This window comes from Gobio gobio (assembly GCF_949357685.1).
Source record: "Gobio gobio genome assembly, chromosome: 12".
In the NCBI taxonomy this organism is placed as follows: Eukaryota; Metazoa; Chordata; class Actinopteri; order Cypriniformes; family Gobionidae; genus Gobio; species Gobio gobio.
Window position 1 is genome coordinate 16,816,141 of NC_137105.1, and position 20,484 is coordinate 16,836,624.

Genomic DNA, 20,484 nt, shown 5'->3' on the forward strand with positions numbered 1-20,484 from the left:
GCCTTCTGAAGCGAAGCGATGGATTTGTGTTAGAAAAATATCCATATTTAAAACTTTAAAAACTAAAATAACTAACTTCCGTCGACTTGCGCCAAAAGAGTAACCCCTGACACAATGTAGGAGTAGCGCAAGTTTTGACGCCTCTCCGCGGTTCAAACAAATAGGGCTGGGTGACAAACTCGAAATCGAAATCCTCCAACATTTTGCTTTAAAAAAAATCAAATTTTAGGCTATTCGTGTTCACTTCAGAAGGCCTTTATTATTATTATTACCCCCCCCCCCCCCCCCCCCTATTTTATGATGAATGGATGCACTTTTTTGGGCCTTCAAATCTAATCCTGTAGCCACTACCATTATAAATCTTGGAAGAGCCAGGACATTATTTAATATAGCTGACTGTATTCGTCTGAAAGAAGAATGTCATATACACCTAGGATGGCTTGAGGGTGAGTAAATCACAGGGTGGTTTTCACTATCCCTTTAAGGTGTTGCCCTGGCCGCCAAATTCCCCAGATCTAAATCCAATTGAGCATCTGCGAGATGTGCTGGACCAACAAGTTCCACCTCGCAACCTGCAGGACTTGTAGGGATTTTCTCAATACAACCCTCTTCAAGTAAAGTAACCTTGTTTAAAGGATGGTTAGAGTTTTACTGGAAAACAAGACACAAATGCTAATTAAGACAATGATTTTTGCAGTGATGCACTTGCTCATTTGCATCGTGGGAAGAACTGTGGAACAGCTGAGTTGCTCTTACTGCATGACTACATCTGATGTGTCCAGTGAGCAGACGTAATGACCACACTTTCAAAATAAGGACATCAGGACATAAACACAGTGTTGTTAGTCCATGCAGACTTGCATCTTGTTACAGCATGAAAGTTTTCAGTTGAATGCACTTTCTTTTTAACGTGTGTTATTGTTTGGAAAATAGATCGGGGGAAGATTTCGGAGTTTCGCAAAAGCTATCAGTCTTTCAGGGCTCGTACACATGGCGCAATAACTGCTCCGTCTTTCGCTCATTCTCCTTTTCCCCCTCTCCACTGTGAGCAGTGCAACGTTCTGGTTGGTGAGGCAAACCTCCCTGTTTGTGATCATTGTCATTTCAGGCTTAGTTGGAGACATCAGCAGAATACAGGAAATGGTGAATGAGTGTGTGTGATGGATTTAAGGGAAGACTAGTGTAACAATGCTTAAGCTTCATAGATGGAACACCAGATTAGTCCTCGATGCCTTCACCTGCATGTTGCCATGGAAACATGGGGGTTTTCTCTCCCCATGCGTCACCTGCAGCTTTTTTTCCGCAGAGATGCTCACGTTCGTGTAGAAAACGTGTGAAGAGGTGAAAGTGGATGCCCTCATGCCACGTTGTGTCATAATGTGCACGACTTTGATGAACGATACTTCAAATCACTCGTGACGCTTCCCTTTCTGCTTCGTTATGTTGCTGTAGAGCAGTGATTCCAAACCAAGAGTAGGTAAGCAGGTTCCAGGAGGTACTTGGAAATATAGAGATATTGCTTCGTAAAAACCTGTACAAAAAGAAAGTAAAGGAAAAAAAAGTAAAATTTGGAGTGAATGACTTAACACATTCAGTTTTTTAAAGAAATACAATATGAACTAAAAGGAACATATTTCAATTTCTTTTTAATGAACTACAGTATAAAATATAATATAAGACATTTTAGGTTCATGACTTTTTTAAAAGTGGTTAAGTTCCAATTTGATTATGGCATTGTTCTGATTGTATTTTGACATATAAATATCACTCTATTTTTTTATAAGAGGGTTTTTTTTAAACAAAGAGAAATATCATGTTGATTATGACTCATACTTGAACCCACTTTACAGTTTTACTCCCAAGATTCCTAACATGTCACAGTACAAAGTTCCCAGCTAATTTCAAATCCGACATAACTGTAAAATGACTCATGGTTCCAGCGAGGGAGTCAGTTGTGAACTCTGATGCTGAATTTGACCACATACTAGCATACGACTCCTACTATTTTTCCCATATCTTTCTATGGCAAAAATAGTAAGAGTAGTATGTTAGTATGCGGTTCCAAATTCAGCAGTGGTGGAGGAAGTACTGAATCTCAGTACTTAAGTAAAAGTACAAATACCCAGAGATATATTTACTTTAGTAAAAGTAGAAATACCACAATGACAACCCCACTTAAGTAAAAAGTACCTGATTTTAAATGTACTTTAAGTATTAAAAGTAAAAGTACTTGCATAATAATTTATTCTCTTAATGTCTATTCTAATAATAATAAAAATAAACAGTACGAGCTGTGGCATTTTACCTAAGTTAGTTTTGAATTAATGTATTTGTGCTTACCATCTGTGGCCCAGTTTACATTCTGACTTACAATTCTGTTTGTCTATCTGAGAGTTAAATATCATTATTCTGAAGCAATATTCTCACCAGTGTTCAATCAGCTTTGACGTATTTAAATCTGCATATTTATGATATCTTTACCTTTTATAAAGGGCATTTTCCCCCTAATCTTATTTAATATAGGCTATGCTTCAGCTTTCCTTTTATATTCTTAAATTTGATTAATACATTTAATTAGAATAAGACAATATAGGGCTGTTACCAATCAAATTAAATAATTTACACTGAAAAATTACAACTGCATTAAATAATGTTATGAGATTGTTTAAGATTTTTTTTTAATACAAATCAGAAATGTTGGAAAGAATGTATAAAGGGGTGGTAAAACACGATTTAACTTTTCTAACTTTAGCTAGTGTGTAATGTTGCTGTTTGAGCATAAACAACATCTGCAAAGTTACAACATTCAAAGTTTAAAGCAAAGGGAGATATTTGCTTTTAAAGAAATCAATTTCTAAGGACTACAGCAAACGGCCGGTAGGGACTACAGACATTCCTCCAGGGTTACTGACATAACCAGTCCCAATATTTTCATAAACCCCTCCTCCGAGACTATTAAATAAGGGGGCGAGGCCATTTTTTTATTGCTGTGGGGAAGAGTTGTTGCGGTATATTTAGGCTGGAGTGTTGTTGCCGCAATGCCGACGAAACGCTGTTATTTTCATCCGGATTGCAGGTCCACTTTGTTCAGCCTTCCTAGGGACGGGGGAGTTAGGTATCAATGGTTAAAATTTATTTTTAACTCGGTCCCTCATAATTATTACCCAAATCTCGCTCTCTGTGCTACACATTTCACGGAGGAAAGCTTCCACAATCTTCGCAAGTTCAATGCAGGATTCGCACAACAGCTTGTCCTGAAAGATGGATTTAAAAACAGAAGCTGTTTACGGGCCACAACCTGAAAGTATGATTTATTTTTCATCAATGTGTTTTCCTGTAATAGGTTAATTGTATGTTGTAGCAAGGAAGTAAACAGATGACAACGCTGTTTGGCTCTGCAAACCAGTTTGTTAAATGCTCATTCATACTTAACGTTATCTGACAAACACCTAACGTTAATATAAATCTCAACAGTGAACTTGGCATTAGTGTAAATTATTCTTTGATTAGAGCTTTTATGTATTGTTTCTCTACATGCTTGTTTATCTACAGGCATGCTAAACATGGTTCTGTGTTTGATTTGGATACTATAGTAAAGCCAATGTTTAGTGTTCGTTTTGGGTTAATAGTTCTTGCGACAGATATTTGGCTATAATCGTTCTAAAAATACAAAAGAAACAGTGCCATTCAGTAGCGATCACTATAGATCCGCAGTCTTTACTCAAAAATTCCCTTTGAGGACTGAACAGGTCTTCGTTTTTAAACGAAGTATGAACACATGTTACAGTGCACCCCACAAACACAATAAAGCCTTCGAAAGAATGTGTTTTACCACCGCTTTAAACATGAAACTAAACTGCCAGTAGGTGGCGGCAGGTCTTAATGAGTGAATCATTGAGTCGATTCGTTCAAACAGCTGATTCGTTCAGGAATGAGGCAGTCGGCAGTCGTTTATGAAGAGGTAATTAAATCTTTGATTCAACCGATTCATTCAAAACGCTGAATCATTCAGTAACACATTGTTTCAGTGAGATGCGTTTTGGTTCTGCTGTGATCTTTGTTTGGAATTATTTTCGCTGCTGAAATAGAACAAAAACGGTCCATATTGCATCTAAAATGTAAGTGACAGTTCCACAAACAATTAATTAACAAAAAGCCAGTGTCATATGAAATCAGTGACACATTTTCAGTTGTGATGGTATTCAGGAAAACAACGCTCTTGGTCGTGTGATGTTTTTAACATCACGTCTTTGTGATGTTGTATTATATGTTATAAATATAAAAACTTCACATTTTGAATTGTTACTTTGTAACAATTTGTTTCCATTTCTCCTCGATAGGCTGTGCGAGCGTCAACAGCGCAACCTTGTTACCGTCAGTTCATTACAAGAGGACAAGCGTTAATGTCGAGCCCTGAAACTGATCAGAAAATGTAACGGAACGTTGTAGAAATGTAGTAGAGTAGAAAGTATAATAATTGCTGTAAAATGTAACGAAGTAAAAGTAAAAAGTATGCACTATTGATTCTCCTTAAGTAAAGTACAGATACGTGAAAAATGTACTTAAGTAAAGTAACAAAGTATTTGTACTTCGTTACATTCCACCACTGAAATTCAGCAATAGTTCACTCTGAGAGTCAGTTCAGAGTAATAGCTGAGTGAATCTGAATCAAACCGCTAACTCAAGAGTGGATTCAAGATGGAATTGTAAATCTGATTCAGTAAAAAGAATCAGTTGAAGAAACAGACATCATGGATTGCACTGTTCATTGAACAAAAAACTCAACAAACTACATATTGTGATTGCATATCATGTGACAATGAACAGTCAACGTACCATAGAAGATCCAGTTTTAGTTGCCAAAGAACCCAGTACAAAGTTCTTTAAAAGAACAATTTTTGGTAAATCTTTATTTTACGGTGTCTTTGTTACACACGTTACATGTAGTTACCATAGTATTTACTATGAATTGTGCTTAATTACATGGAACTAAACCTAATCGTACCCTAACCTTATAGTAAGTACATGTAGTTTATTATTACACAGTACTTAAATGTATAATTACACTGTAACACGGACACTTTAAAATTACATTATTTTTCTTAGAGTGAAGGTCTAAGAACCAGATCACTTTATTACTCCATAAATAGAACAGGCCATCAGCTTACTGTCTGGGATTTGTCATGTCGTGTTGCTTCCAGTGTAGACAGCATCACTGATTTTAATGGGTTCTATTGTCTTTTGTTGCATTGTGTTGCTCGCGTGCGGCTTAAACACAGGGTAAGAGTGTAGAGCACCTGGACCCAGACTGTCATGTCTGGCGCCTGCAACACATACAGTATCTCTTGCAGACCTGATGCAGCATTTTTGCCAGGATGTTACTGGCAGATCTTACCCTTAAGCGCTGCTCAGAGGGAGGCTAGTACCTTGGTGCCTCCTGCCGCTTAATGAACCGCAGCTTCCAGCTATGCAAGACTGTGCGTGTGTTTTTATGTGCCTTTGTTTGTGCCCAGAGGTGAAACAGCAGACGCCTCCACTGCAGTGAAAATGAAGCTGCCCAGCGCTGAAACCGTGACCCACTCCAGCTATACCGGATCGATGGAGTGCAGAGCAGATCTCTGCCAGCTTCACCCTGCCGGCTCCGCATTGCTCAGCCACACGATCTCCTCCTCTGAACCCTGTCACTGATATATGGGCACTTACTCCAGCACTGCATGCCGCTCAACCCCAGTGCGTTAGTCCTGACTACAACACAATCATACATTAGTGATATTATTACTGGAGGGTTCATAAAAATTGCTTTTTCAGACTGCCGGAATGGTAACAAGACAATATAATTTCTTTCCTCTCAGCATCTGGTAGTGAGATTAAAGATTAATGTCTGCCTGGGCATCCTCAAGAGCGCCCTTGCATATGCCTGATTCAAATGTTAAATGACCACCGTGGTGATTACATTACTCACCGTATTAGTGGGTCTTCCCTGGCATTGGTTTTGAGACTATTTCTTGTGAATTTTAAAACCAATGAAAGTAACCTGGCTGAGGAACTTTTCGTGTGCGCATCTGTATTGTTATTGTCAAGTTAACCAAAATAAACTAAGTACAGCAAGTCAAAAATGGCCAGGAAGGCAAAAGGTGATGCCACAAAGAATGGATGCCAAATGCAAATGGTAATTGCAGAAAAATGCTCAACAGCAAGGTACTTGAACTTCTGCCATCAGCTTCTATCGACTGAAATTGTACACCAGCTCCTTGGGAAAAGAACTTGAGTGAGGAACAAAACAAAACAATCCTTCACTCTACAACAAAAGCCAGGCTGCTGGTAGGAGAATCTCACTGCATATCAGAGAAAGAAAAAGAGAGTTGTTTTGATAATAACTTTGAAGAAAATATTGCTTTTAGAGAAACCGCTGTGCCTAACATTTGATCTGGGTTGAGGCGTATACTGTATATGCAATATTGTTCAAAGGTTTGGGGTAGGTAATATTATTCAATTTATAAGCTCTTTTATTCAGCAAGGATGGATTAGATGTATCAAATTTGATAGTGAAGATATTTATGATGTAACAAAAGATATCAATTTCAAATAATCATTGAAATGTTTAAATTTTTATTCATCAAAGAATCTTGAAAAAATGTATCATGATTTACAAAAAAAAATATTAAGCAGAACAATTTTTTTTCACTATTTGGTAATATGGATTTTTAGTGTCCAAATAAATTCACATAGGAGGTTGTAAACATGTCCACATTCCTCCACCTTACAAGAATTACCCTAATAAACCAGTAATGTCCTGTTTTATTGAGACTGACCAACTGTACCCTTCACCAGTATACGAAAGTTGCTGTATAAGGGCATCCGGGGACTTATCACGATAAAACAGTCACATTATATTCGGCAGACCTCATAAAACCCTGATTCACAGGGCATGTGATATTGTACAACACTAATATCTATGTTTATATGGCTATTCTGTGTCTACTTAAATGTATGCAGATGCCCAATCTCTGAACTGAGAACGATGGGTCTGCAGGAGGGTCTTGACTCTCTGTAAGGATAGAGCCAGTCGGCTGTGCTCAGATCAGTGGCCCCTGGCAGTGGGGCAGAGTTGTGGCAGGCACTGAATAAACAAACACAGCTCAGGTCAAGCCTGGCCAGCAGAGCACTCCGTCTCCCCTTGGTCCCAGGAGGAACAAGAATGCTGAGTAAGCTCCGTATGGGGGTGTATGAGTAGAAACACTGCAGTGCTGCAAGGAAAGTCTTTCAACCCAGAAAACAAGGTGGACGGGGCAGGCATATCATTTCAGATGGAGCAGAACAAAGTATTAGCACAGCACTACATGACAAGATTTACAAATGTAAAACACAGATTACCGGTGAAACGTTTGGAATAATTATGATTTTTTTAATGCTCACCAAAGCTGCATTTGTTTGATCAAATAACACAGTAAAAAACTGTAATATTGTGAAATATTATTACAGTTTAAAAGACCTGTTTTCTATTTGAATATATTTAAAATAGGGGTTTTCAAACTGGGGTCACCCTGCTGGGGGTCCCCGGACCCCAGTTTGAAAACCCCTGGAGTAATGATTTCAGATAATAAAAAGACAAAGCAAAAATGGATAAAAGTCTACCGAACTAATTTCTAAATGTTTCTCTCCTTTCTTGCCATATACATACTTTCCAGAATTGTATTTGCTTTGTATCTTTATAGTGAGTTTTTCTCACTATAGTCCCTCTGTCTTGCTCACTGGGGTTGTAAGGCAGTATTCTTAACGCAGTAAGTAAACTGTGTACATACATTTATTGTTAAAGTTGCTTACACAAATAATTTTAATTGAAAAGGATCTTCTTCAGGTTTATACATCCAGCATTAAGTATAGCTAATTTAAGTTTGGAAACAATATGTTGTATTTATAATGCCACACTTACTATTTATCTAACGGTTTGAATGTTTGTCTGTTTTTTTCATATACATAAAAACATCTAGATGGATTTTAGGAAGGAGGTCCCTCATAAAAGGTATATCATATTTGGGGGTCCTTGACATCATAAAGTTTGAAAACCCCTGCTCTAGTCTTCAGTGTCACATGATCCTTCAAAAGTCATTTTAATATGCTGATTTGCTGCTCAATTATTATTAGTGTTCAATTATTAATAAGGCTTCTTATTATTATCAATGTTGCAAACAGTTTTTGCGGTTTAATTTTTTTTGTGGAAAACAAAATAAATCTTTTTCAGGAGTCTTTGATGAATAGAAAATTCAAAAGAACAACATTTATTTGAAATATGAACTATTTGTAACATTATAAATGTCTTGACTGTATTTTTGATCAATTTACTGCACCCTTGCTGAATAAAAGTATTCTTTTTTCTCTCTCTTTTTCTATTCTAAAGTGTTCTTAACCTACATTTTTAAATGGTAGTGTATACTTTCCACAAAAATATGAAGCAGCCCAACGTTTTTCAACATTGATAATAATAAGAAATGTTTCTTGGGCACCAAATCAGCATATCAGAATGATTTCTGAAGGATCATGTGACATTAAAAACTGGAGCAATGACTGCTAAAAAATTCAGCTTTAGCACAGAAATAACTAGCATTTTAAAATATATATTGAATAGAAAACTTCTTTTAAATTGTAATAATTTTGCACAATATTACCATTTCACTGTAATATCTTTAATCAAACAAATGCAGCTTTGGTCAGCAATAAGTACTGAAATACTTCTTTCAAAAACATAAAAATGTTTGACCATCAGTGTATATTAATTGCAGTCATGACACATCCTATTAAAAGACACTTGACAAACACGCATAAATGCACGCAAAACACAATTTGCATGTGCTTGCTCATCACTCTTGAAAGATCTAGTTTACGCTGAAGCCAAGAGCATTGATTTTATTAAAAATTCACTCCTCTATTTCCATCCCTCCATCCCTGACTTACCCCACACGGCTCTGTGTTACCCACATCTACAGGGATGAATGTCACCGACGGGTTCACACTCACACTATCGCTTTCATTTGCCCTGTCCTTCTCTCTCTCTGATGCACTAACTCTCAGAGCCGCCCCCCATCTCTCTCTGCCACTCTCATGTTTGCTCTTTTGTTGTCTATCATCTCTTTGTCAGCTTCTGAAACAAACGTAGTACAAAAAAATATCTATTTAGACACGCATACACATACAAAAATCCATATATATCTCTCCAGTGCAAGTTACAGTATCTGATAATTGACATAAATTCTCCATAATATTATTGGTTACCAAATGGATGTGTAAACCTCATAGTTTCACCAGCCTTGATTTATAGCTGTTGGTTTTGACCATTTATTTTGTTATGTAACCATGCCCAACAGACCTTGAAGGCATAGCAATCCTAATGATCGAATTCCGTGGTAAACGTTGGTATCAGCAGACATGGACGCATTGAATCAGATCCATGTCGTAAAGATACAAAACACCTTATCTTTGTTTTTCAGATGCCACTATTGACATTTTAAACAGATCTTTCTCCTATTCTGCGGTTACATTAAAACGTTGTTGCGTAATTAACCACATAAGGTTATTTATTTATTTAATGCTGTAAGAATCCTTTTCACTCATTAGTGGTACATTTCTATTGGTTTATAAACTAACATAATACATCAGGGAATAAATCAGAGAGATTGTTTATGGAAAGAGACTTAAAATAGCAGCTATGGTACATAACACGTGCGATCTATACCTGCACATTTTGAATGAACCTTCAACCACATTCAAAAACAAAATCACAATAGTTTTGGCTGTTATTTTGCAGTACTGTGCTGAGCTGTAACACAAGAGCACCTGAGGATCTCACTGTTAGTATGTAAACACTATTGCGCCATCTGTTGGCCAAACAAAGGAACCATGCAATAAAAAGGACTGGCGCATTTCCTTATACCAGAAATAATCTAGAATCTACTCAGAAACCACTGCCGTCTCAGTAACTGGATATCTGTCAAGTACAGGAAAAAAAGAACAGATTTTATTTGAAGTCTTTCTGCTAGTCACAGTTTCAATCACACATTGCCATTATGACTATATCAGACATGGTAAATCAGCAGTTAATGCATTCTTGTTAAAGCATGTGGATAGAATAGCTTGGATTTCTGAGATAAACAACATGAGGGGTTTGCGCAGCGATGCCTGTGGTGAAAGGCCTGTACTCAGCACGCCCGACAGACGCTGATACATGGAGGAGACAAACTGCATGCCAGCACGTAGGCAGCAGCTCTCATCTCATGCCTCTCCTAAACGCATAATCAATCTTACTTAAAGCACCTCCCTCTCTGAGACGACAGAGAAACAGCCGTGAGACATGCAGTATTACAGCCTAAGTAACTACAGCATAAAACACACTGTATGTTAGAACGGTCCCAAAACTAGAGTGCTGTTGCCCATGCAAAGTTTGATGCTATGAGGCCAGTTGCCAGGAGTAATCATGGAGCTTTGCCATGGGTGCAGCAGGCGCAATGATATTACACAGCGGCTGAAAATAGTCCCCAGCACCCTATCTGTGCAAGCATGTTGTCACGTTAGTTATGTTGACAGAAGTTAGCCTATTTTCAGACGCTGCGTAATATCACTGCGCCTGTTGAACCTGTGGTACGGCAGCAAAGTTCCTGGATTATTATGCAGGAATAGTTTTATTAATGTGCATTGTCCCTGTTAACTAAACAATCAAATAAAATAAATGAATGAGAGAATAGCTCCTAGCCATATTTGTCTAGAAAATCACAACTTTTCATTTTCTGTCATACGTTTTTCTTAGTACACGATGTAACTATATATGTATATAGGAAACATGTAAATAGGAAAATGTTGGCGTTATTTTGTCACTTATTGAGCAGTAGGCTAGCTGGAGCCATTTACTTCCAGTCTTTGTGCTAAGCTAGGCTAGCGGTGGGTGCGTCAGACAGAGTTATGGCACGCACGGAGATGAGAATGGTATGTATGGATTTATCTAACTCTGCGGGATATGGTGAATAAGTTAAAGTCCCAAAAAGTCGGCGTGTTCCTTTAAGAAAAAAATGTAAATGTTCATTAGTACATTTTTGAGAACTTTTTAAAGAACATATCTTTATCTTGAGAAATTTCTTGATTTGACCTTAAGAAGATTGTCATGAATTCAGCCTCCGGTCCCTATATGGGTCAGGGATTATCTACGGATTATCTATGATCTATGATTTATATATGATTAATTGTTTTGTCCATTTTATTGTCTGCCAAATAGAAATTGTTTGTCTGCTCACTTAACAAAATTAAGAGGTAATGCCAAAGATTTGTAATACTTCTGTTCTGTGGGGTCTGTGCAAATCGCTAACCCAAAAAACGAGCAATAATAATAGTGTTTGTCTTAGCAAGCAATGATATATGTGCATCAGTGCTGTTTCGATCTCAGACAGGTATTCACCTTTCAGTCGGTAAGATCAAACTCCACGGACTTCTTCTGAATGTTTTTATTGAATGGCATCTTGAAGTCATCAAAGTCCACCTCAAAACTGAAACGCTGCCTCCTCCTTGCCTTCGTCTCCATCAGCTCGTTGGTGGTCAGCTGATTTTGCCACGTCTACAACAAATAGCAGGAAAAAAACAAATATCACAATCCACTGAAAATAAATGTGCTAATCTTTTGGCTACATGACATCTCATTCTTTCTTTCACTAGAAGTTTGTACACACATATTTGTGTGTATAATATATACCCCTGGTTTTACAGACATGGTTTAAGCCTAGTCCTGGACTAAAATGCATGTTTGAGCTGTTTTAACTGAAAGCAACTTATCTTAAAATATATCAGTGCCAATGTTTTGTCTCAAGATGCACACCAGTAATGCTTTTTCTAAGGCATGTTTATAAAAGCTACTTAGATGTTCCTAATTTAACTATGGCGTAATTCTTGCTTAATCTAAACCTTGTCTGTGAAACCAGGCCATATTTATATATTTTTCTAAATTTAAGAATTTTTTTTGTCTTGGTGAATAATGATTTAAATAATTATGCGATGTATTAATTATTTAACAAAGTCTTATATTTCAGAGCAACACAAATAGGTTCTGCATACAATGCATCTGAAAGTGTGTAGTTTTGGCCTATATAAAAAGGTTTGGCATGTTTTTTGGTGTTTTTGAGAGAATGGCATGCTTGGCATGGCATTATTTAAAGATCTTGCTGCATGTGCTTTCATGCAAAATGTGAGCGTGAAGATACATTTGCAAAGAAGAATGTATTCATACTGTGCGTACATACAGCCCTTATATGGAGACATTAGAATGAGAGTTAGAGTAAGAACAAATGTATGTGCACACACACCTGTTTTTGCATGGAAACACTTGTTATTATTAGTACAGTGTGATGCTCACACAGGCCTAGCTCACATTTCTCTCTGTGCACACCTGCGTGTGGTGTCCAGCTTACCGTTCTTGGCACAAAACTGATGTCCAATTTGTTGAGCTTTCCGCTGGTGATCTGAGTGTTGTGCACAATAACACTGTCTTTCTTCATTGCTTTCTTGACTGCTGAGTTTGAGGAGGCTGTGGGAGTGGGAACGGTGCCCTGCTGAGAAGATAAAGCGCCAACACCATAATCAAGACACAGCGGACGTGATGACACATTGACAATGGTGTGACTTTCAACAAAGGTTCAGCGGGGGTTTCCCTGAGCACACTAACAGAATCACAAAGCCGCCAATGCCTTGTTGGGGGGTAATATGACACGTCTGGACTCATTTACTTACTCTTTGCTTGGGTTTTCATTTGCGGTGTCATGTTATATGGCCATATGATTTTCTTACACGGTTTCAATGTTAGATTTGAAATGACACAGCAATTTAAAAATGAAAACCTTAAATTGTTTTAAAGAGTAATTCTAACAAATATGAGTTTTTTCTACATAACGATAAATACTGATTTAATACCCTCTATTATGGGACACTTCTGGTTGCAGAATAAATTGGTCATGGATTAAAAAAACTTAAATTGCTATTGTGTGATGCTGCATCTGCGCCATTGGTCAAGTCAAGTCACCTTTATTTATATAGCGCTTAATACAATACAGTTTAACAGGAAAATGATTCAATGATGCAAACAGTTCATTTTGGCTGTACAACAGCTCAAAAGGAAAATAGAGTCACTGTTCAGTTAAAGTCAGTCCAGTGTTGATTCAGTTCCGTTGTAAAGATCATCATTTATTAAATTAATTAATTTAATCTATAAAATTGTTCTGCAGTAAAACAGTGATGTCATCATCTAGCTCAGTTCAGTTCTCGTTCAGTTGTGTCAGTGTTGTCAAATCAATAATATTGTTGAATGTTAGGTGTATTAATACTGAATATTGATTTGATAGTTTACTCAAAAATGAAAATTACCCCACTCACCCTCAAGCCATCCTAGGTGTATATGACATTCTTCTTTCAGACGAATACAATCGGAGTTATATAAAAAAAAATGTCCTGGCTAATCCAAGTGTTAAATATCAATATTTTTACACAAACGCATCGCTTCGCTTCAGAAGGACTTTATTAACCCCTCTGGAGCCGTATGGATTACTTTTGTAATGGATGAATGCACTTTTTGGGCTTCAAATTTTGGGCTGCCATTCACTGCCATTATAATGCTGGGATTAGCCAGGACATTTTTTAAAGGGGTCATGAACTGGCTTTTTAAAAAAAAATTATACTGTTGTCTGAGTTTCAACTTATGACGTTGGCGTGATTTTTACATTCAAAAATATCATAATGAATAAGTAATAGGCTATTTTATCCCCAGGTTTTGAGGCTCTCTCAAGAAATGCTCGGTTTTGACGGGCGTGCCACACTGAAGACTTGGAAGTAAACGTCCACGGCTAGGATTGGATAAGATTTGCATATTTAATGAGCTTCTGCTCCCCTGTCAGTGAAAGCGTGTGGGGAAACCTCAACCGGAATGAATCTCCCACAGGGCTGTCTTTATCAAAAAAACACAATGATTTAGCTCTCATCCACCCGCGATTGATTGGAATGTTATTTTTCTATTACTTGGCCTGCACGATCAGTGAATATAAGCGCGAACCAAGCACTAAGTCAAGAGAGTTATTTCACTATTTAAGAGCCCGGGCTTGGTTTTGGTTGCCCGTCTGAAAAACAAAAACCCCAGGGACGTTGGGCTTTGTGAGCCCTGGTCCATAAATGCCAGCGTCTGATCCCATATCGCAATGAACCAACAACACCATAAATAAAGGATTCTTCAGCCTGTAACAGCCTGCTAAGGTATGTAAGGTATAACATAAGGTATGTTAAGGTATGTACACATACACATTAATCAATACGATCTGTAACAATGCAATACTATCACATATTAAAAAAATGTTTTACTCACATTAGTGTGTTGCTTTATTCATTCATGTAATCTCATCCTGTCTGCAAATCCAGTCTCTTGTTTACAAACAAGAGTCTTTCCCCAAACACAAACAATGTCTTCCCCACGTGAGCTGGATATTCATTAAAAATAAAGTTCATTCATGCATTCATAATATTGGAATTTGAACGAAGCTTATTTGGTGTTTATTTCTTAAACGTTCGATGCAGTTTAGCTCACGAGTAGGAGGGCGGGGCTACAGAGTCAGGCGTTGTTTTTTTTCTGTTGAGGCGGTGCTTCATCACACGATGACTCAAGGTGTGGCATATTCTAAAATTGATCGTTTGCTGGGCCTGGTGTCTATACAAACTTTTCTTTGACTAGCAAGGAAGTTTTCAGCTCTGAAACTTACAGGATATTCTTATATTACCATGACCTTTTATATATCAAAAGTTGATTTCTCAATTTCTCATGACCCCTTTAATATAACGAATATAAATGTATTTGTCTGAAAGAAGAAAGTCAAATACACCTAGGATGGCTTAAGGGTGAGTAAATCATGGGGTAATTTTCATTTTGGGTGAACTATCCCTTTAATATTTAATACTTTTGGTGTCAGTATAAAGCCCAGGACCATTGTAGAAACAAACAAAAAATAACTAAAATAGAGTGTTTAAAGTATATTAAAAAGGAAAAAAAAAGTTTTGTTTGAGTAATGTAAGAATTGTCCATTTTGATTTCAAGGTCACTTTAAATGAAGGTATGCGTGTACAGTAAATGTGCCGAATCACATACAGTACGCTTGCTCTACCTTTTCTTTTGTAGAGCCAGGGGTTGAGGCCGGCGTTGGTTTACGGTGGACTCTGATAGGCTGTGGCTTCTTGTTGTCCTTAGGTCTGGGTAGCGTATTAATCTTAGCCTGGATCAAATCCACCACTCTGAAGTCTGCATAAGCATGGGCAACGTCCAAGCAATTTTGCTCTGCAATTAAAAGATTAAAAGTGCCTGACTCAAATGACAGCAGAGCCAAAGTTGGACAGTCTCAAAGATTTATTGCACTGTAAATCAGGGTGTTCATAAGAGCGCTCCAGCAAAGATGAGGTGGCATTGTGGGAATGATGTAGAAACAGTCTGCACTGGTTGAGAATGGTTACGAATTTGCTTCAATAGATTTATGTTCCATCAGATGTTGAAGTTGTAAAATAACTGATCTTTGCTAGAAAGTGGACTGTACCTGTTTTATTTACAGCATTGATCTTTGCCCCAGCTTTGATGAGGTATTCCACACAGGACGGCCTGCAGCTCTCAATGGCTCTCATTAGGGGAGTGGCTCCGTTGAGGGTGGGCGGGTCCACAGAAGCTCCTGCCTCCAGTAGCAATTGAATGGTGTCCAGCTGTCCTGCATGGCAGGCATGGTGCAGAGGAGTCCAGTTGAACTGATCGCATGCATTCACGTCAGCCCTGTCATTTGAGTATCATTTATATATTATACATTATACATGCCAATGTAAATATACTTTAATTTATTTCTTAAAGGGATAATCCACCCAAAAATGAGAATTCTGTCATTTACTCACTCTCATGTCATTCCAATTCTGTATGACTTTCTTCTGTTTGAAGAATGTTGGTAACCAACAGTTTCTGTTCCCATTGACTTCCATTTTTTTTTTTGTCCATACAATGGAAAACAAATGGGCAACAAAACTGTTTGGTTACCAACATTCTTCAAAGGTATCTTTTTTATGTTCTGTAGAAAAAGAAATGCGAACAGGTTTGGAATGATATGAGGGTGAGTAAATTGACAGAATTTGTGTTTTTGGGTGGACTCACTATCATTTTAAAGTCAACACTTAGAAGTTCATAAGTCTTACCCATTATCAAGGAGGAACTTTGCGACTTCAAAGTTCCCACTTGCACACGCAGCCATGAGTGGAGTCTTGTAGAAGCGATCTTTCACATCTACTGGAACCTTTTGGCTGACTGCTAACCTAAGAGACTCAATATCTCCTGTTTTAGCACAGTAGTTCATGTTTATGTATATCTTTTCGGGCTCGTCGATGTACCACGTTGTATCATCTTCAATAGGATGTCCAGGTCGATGGTCCCGGTCATATCTGTGGGTATCTGTAGCATGCTGGTAGCTTTCAATCATAAAATGCGGTGGCCCACCATCATCACGCCGATGAATGAGATCAGGTGGGACAGTGCAGATTGGCATGGGTGGACTGTACTTACTCTTTTTGGTCTTTCCTGCCTTGGTTGCCTTCTTCTTCTTAGGCCCATAAGATGCCATAACATATATCTTTGGAAGATATTTGAGACCTTTTTGAAAGTCATTTATATGTATAAAGCCCTCTCTTCTCTTATCAAGAGCATGCAGAAGAGTATGAATTTGGTTATCATCTAGAGGAGCATGAAGTTCCTGAAGAACAGACACAAACGTCGTCCTGGACACCACCTCTATTCCCATGATGCCGTGTGAAGCAGACTCAAAAGCGCTTCTTAGCGCATTCTCGTTTTCATGAGACCAGTCGTGAAGTGTCAGAGCCCATGGTTCATTTGTGCCGCCCATCCCTTTTGAGAACTTTCCATGTAGTCGTTCAGCCTTCTTAAGCTCTTTTAAAGTGGCTTTGTGGCCACAGTCCTTAGCAATCTGACGAGGAAGCAGGCCTTCTTGGTTCTTCAATTTGGGATTGCATCCTGAAGTAGGAATATAAGTCATAAAGGCATAAAATATATAATATATAATAAAGCTCAGCATGTTCCACATTAAGAAGCATGATTGCTTTTATTTTAGGGCTGCATGATTTGGGGGGAAATGTGTGATTTCTCTGATAAAAATTGCAATTGCAATTTAAAATGTTTTTGTAGAGCTGCACATTTTATGAAAATATAAGAAATATTGCTTTTGCAATACTATTTCGCTGTAAAATAAAAAAAATAAAGTATTTAAGAAAAAAAAAATAGAATAATAATAACAAATGTATTTTATAGTACAACTTTAAAATGAAAGTACTAATACTTAAACCATCAAGCTTTTAATTTGAATAAAACGGCAGGGGGACCTTAAAGTTACGAAGCAACATTTAATGCGAACTGTGCCAGTCTGAGACACAAAAAAAAAAAAAACGGATCATGAATTGCTCATGCACAAAACCACACAGTGTCTCAGAAACATAATCCACAAATGTATTAATTTAAATCACAGGCTTTGTTCTTATTAATATGGCTAAGCCATATTGTGATTGTATGGCTGTATGGTTTTAAAAAAATCTAATTTATCTATCAGGAAAACAGCAAAAATATTGATGACTCATCTTGCACTACACAGATTTCGGTCCAATCAAATTCTCGCTAGAACGAGAATGTTGAATGAAAGGAAAATAAACGTTCCTTATGAAATAAAAGGAATAAATAATGGAGAATAATCACAAAAGCTATAGTTTTTAGATATAGTTGTTTTGCTATTGATTCATATTCTTCAGTCATTTGAGACTTTACACAGATCTGCTTAAAAAATGAGTAACAAGCAGCAGCCTTCTCCCCTGGTTTAATGATTTTGTATGCCTTGGAGTGAATTGATTTACCTCTTTGAGCCAGAAATCTGCAGCAATCGGTGTAGCCACCTGAGGCAGCAAAGTGCAGAGGCGTATCCCCCTCTGTTGTTACCACGCCAAAATCTGCTGCATATGCAGACAGCACCTTAATGATCTGGAAATTGTATAACTAGAGTTAAAAGCAGTGATCCTAATCAGCACTGGGAGAAATAGGCTTATATCCGTTTTTATTCAAAAGCAGCACATTTGATCACTTTTTAAGTTATAGAAGAATACACTTACTTCAAAGAAGCCTTTTTCAGCCGCAAAGTGAGCTGAGTGGAATCGCTTCTTATCCACAGCATTGACGTTTCCTCCTTTCTTGAGGATGGATCTCACTAGATCTATTGCTCCCGCTTTGGTGGCCTCCATCAGAGCTGTCCGTCCGGTTTCCTGGGATATCATACACACATGTACATGTTATTCGGAGTAGTCAATGTAATACCTTTGCTAATGAACAAGAGGTTTGGTATTTGAATTACATGCCTGCGATTTCAGAAGGTCAGTTTTTTTTAATCCAGCTCAGGGAAAGAGGATTTAAATATACCATTATCAATTACACAACATTTGCATACTTTATTTGTGGCATTGGGGTCTGCTCCTCTCTCTAGGATACTGAGACACATTCCCTCACAGTCCTGAGCTTGCTCGCAGGCCAACAGGAACACCGGCATCCCAGTTTCGGAAACATTGTTGACATCTGCATTGCCTTTGAGGGCCACATGGAGGCAGCGCATGTGCCTTTTGGTGGGTTGGATGCAGTAGAAGAGCAAGCCTGGGAGAGAAGCCAGAGTACGGATTACTCAGATCGGTTTACACACTAACTGGTCGTGCCCTGATCTGTAATTAGATAGACTGCATACAGTAAATCTCCAAAATGGCAGGATGCTGCCAGCTATTGATGATCTCTGTCGACTATGTGGCTGCTCTCAAATTGTCTAATGAAGAATTATTTCTTGTGAGGTGTCAAATACGGTAAGCCTACGGTAAGTATCTAACCCTTGAGAGAAAGTGAGCTATTGCATATTGATAAATAAAATGATTGTGTATTCACAGTTCATTGATGTTCGCCCATTATTTACCCTGCCATTGACCAAAGCTTTTAATAGATGTATGCTTTTTTTTTTTTTTGTCATTTTGTAATATAAAATAAAATAATACAAAAAATTACCTTTCCCTTCTTTGTCTACAAGTTTCATGTCTGCGTTCTTCTTGGCCAGTAGAGACACGATACTGTCATATCCGAGCTCTGCGGCCAGCATCAGCGGTGTCCGCCCCCTACTGTCCTGCACGTCTGGACGGGCACCCTGACCTACGAGGAATTCCAGCATGTCGGGATTGTTGGCCACCGATGCCAGGTGCAGGACGCCGTTTCCCTCGCCTGGCTCGGTGAGATTGATGAGGTCATCAACACCCATGCTGATTAATTTCTCTATGTATGGCTTTTCTCCATCCTGAACGCACTGAAGCAGCCGGTAGATCTGCAAAACTTCAAGCCTTCCCTTGGCCAAGGTGCATGACATTATGAACCTGAAAATATAAAAAATTTATCATTTGCATATTTTTTCTATTCTCTTTGTGTTTTGATCTATTTGAATGCATTACATAATTGAAAGCATACATTTTTATCAAAGTGCAATAAAACGTAAAAATTCATTTTGACTTTATTTTCTCCCAAAGTAGCAACAAAAACCAACACAGAGCTTACCTAAACACACACACACACACACACACACACACACACACACACACACACACACACACACACACACACACACACACACACACACACACACACACACACACACACACACACACACACACACACACACACACACACAATATATATACATATAAATTTACACACACTTACAAAAAAGAAGTTTAATCAAATCAGTATACTTAATTTAAACTAAAATAAAAAAGTATATGTTTATTCTACATTAAGTCTACTTTTTATGTACTTTTATAGTATACTTGACTTGTACTGACAGAAAAATCTAAGTTTATTTGGCCTATACTTGCCCTCAATCTTTTGATCGAGATATACTTAAAAGTAGAATTAAGTATCCTATGTCTACTTGGCTTGTAGTTGTGTTAACTTACACTTTTAATTGGGTAGTCCATTAATTACCCTTTTTTATGGTAAACTCACTTAAAGATAACTTACAAGTATACTTGCAGTATACAACTACTTCTAAGTAGTTTACTGAGAGTATACTTCATAGAAGTATACTTTCATAAACTAAAAATGTGCTACAAGCACCTATGTTCACTTGTAGTATAGTTGTGTAGTAAAAGTTTACTAGTGTTACACTAAAATATAAAAATATACTTAAAAATTCATACAATAAAAAGTAAGCCAATTTAGTCACAAGTAGTAATAGTACACTTACATGTTTACTACTGCTACATTGATATTAATATACTTACTACATAAAGTATAGGCTACTTAAAATATACTTGAACTTTACTTTAATAATTACATGATTTTTAATAGCATACACATTTCTATTTTTTACACAATAC

The 20,484-nt window shown here is 37.6% G+C and overlaps 1 protein-coding gene across 1 annotated transcript; it reads right to left on the reverse strand.

Moving 5' to 3' along the window:
* Nucleotides 1–631: 631 nt before the first annotated feature.
* ankef1a (ankyrin repeat and EF-hand domain containing 1a) lies at nt 632–19,478 on the reverse strand (the record flags this gene model as incomplete). Its single annotated transcript, XM_079830513.1, has 10 exons — nt 632–1,531; nt 11,441–11,596; nt 12,444–12,584; nt 15,171–15,340; nt 15,594–15,820; nt 16,231–17,059; nt 17,947–18,070; nt 18,199–18,348; nt 18,531–18,730; nt 19,127–19,478. 9 exons carry the CDS (start codon nt 19,476–19,478, stop codon nt 11,444–11,446), a joined length of 2,346 nt encoding a protein of 781 aa, XP_079686639.1. The 3' UTR covers nt 632–1,531; nt 11,441–11,443.
* Nucleotides 19,479–20,484: the final 1,006 nt, after the last annotated feature.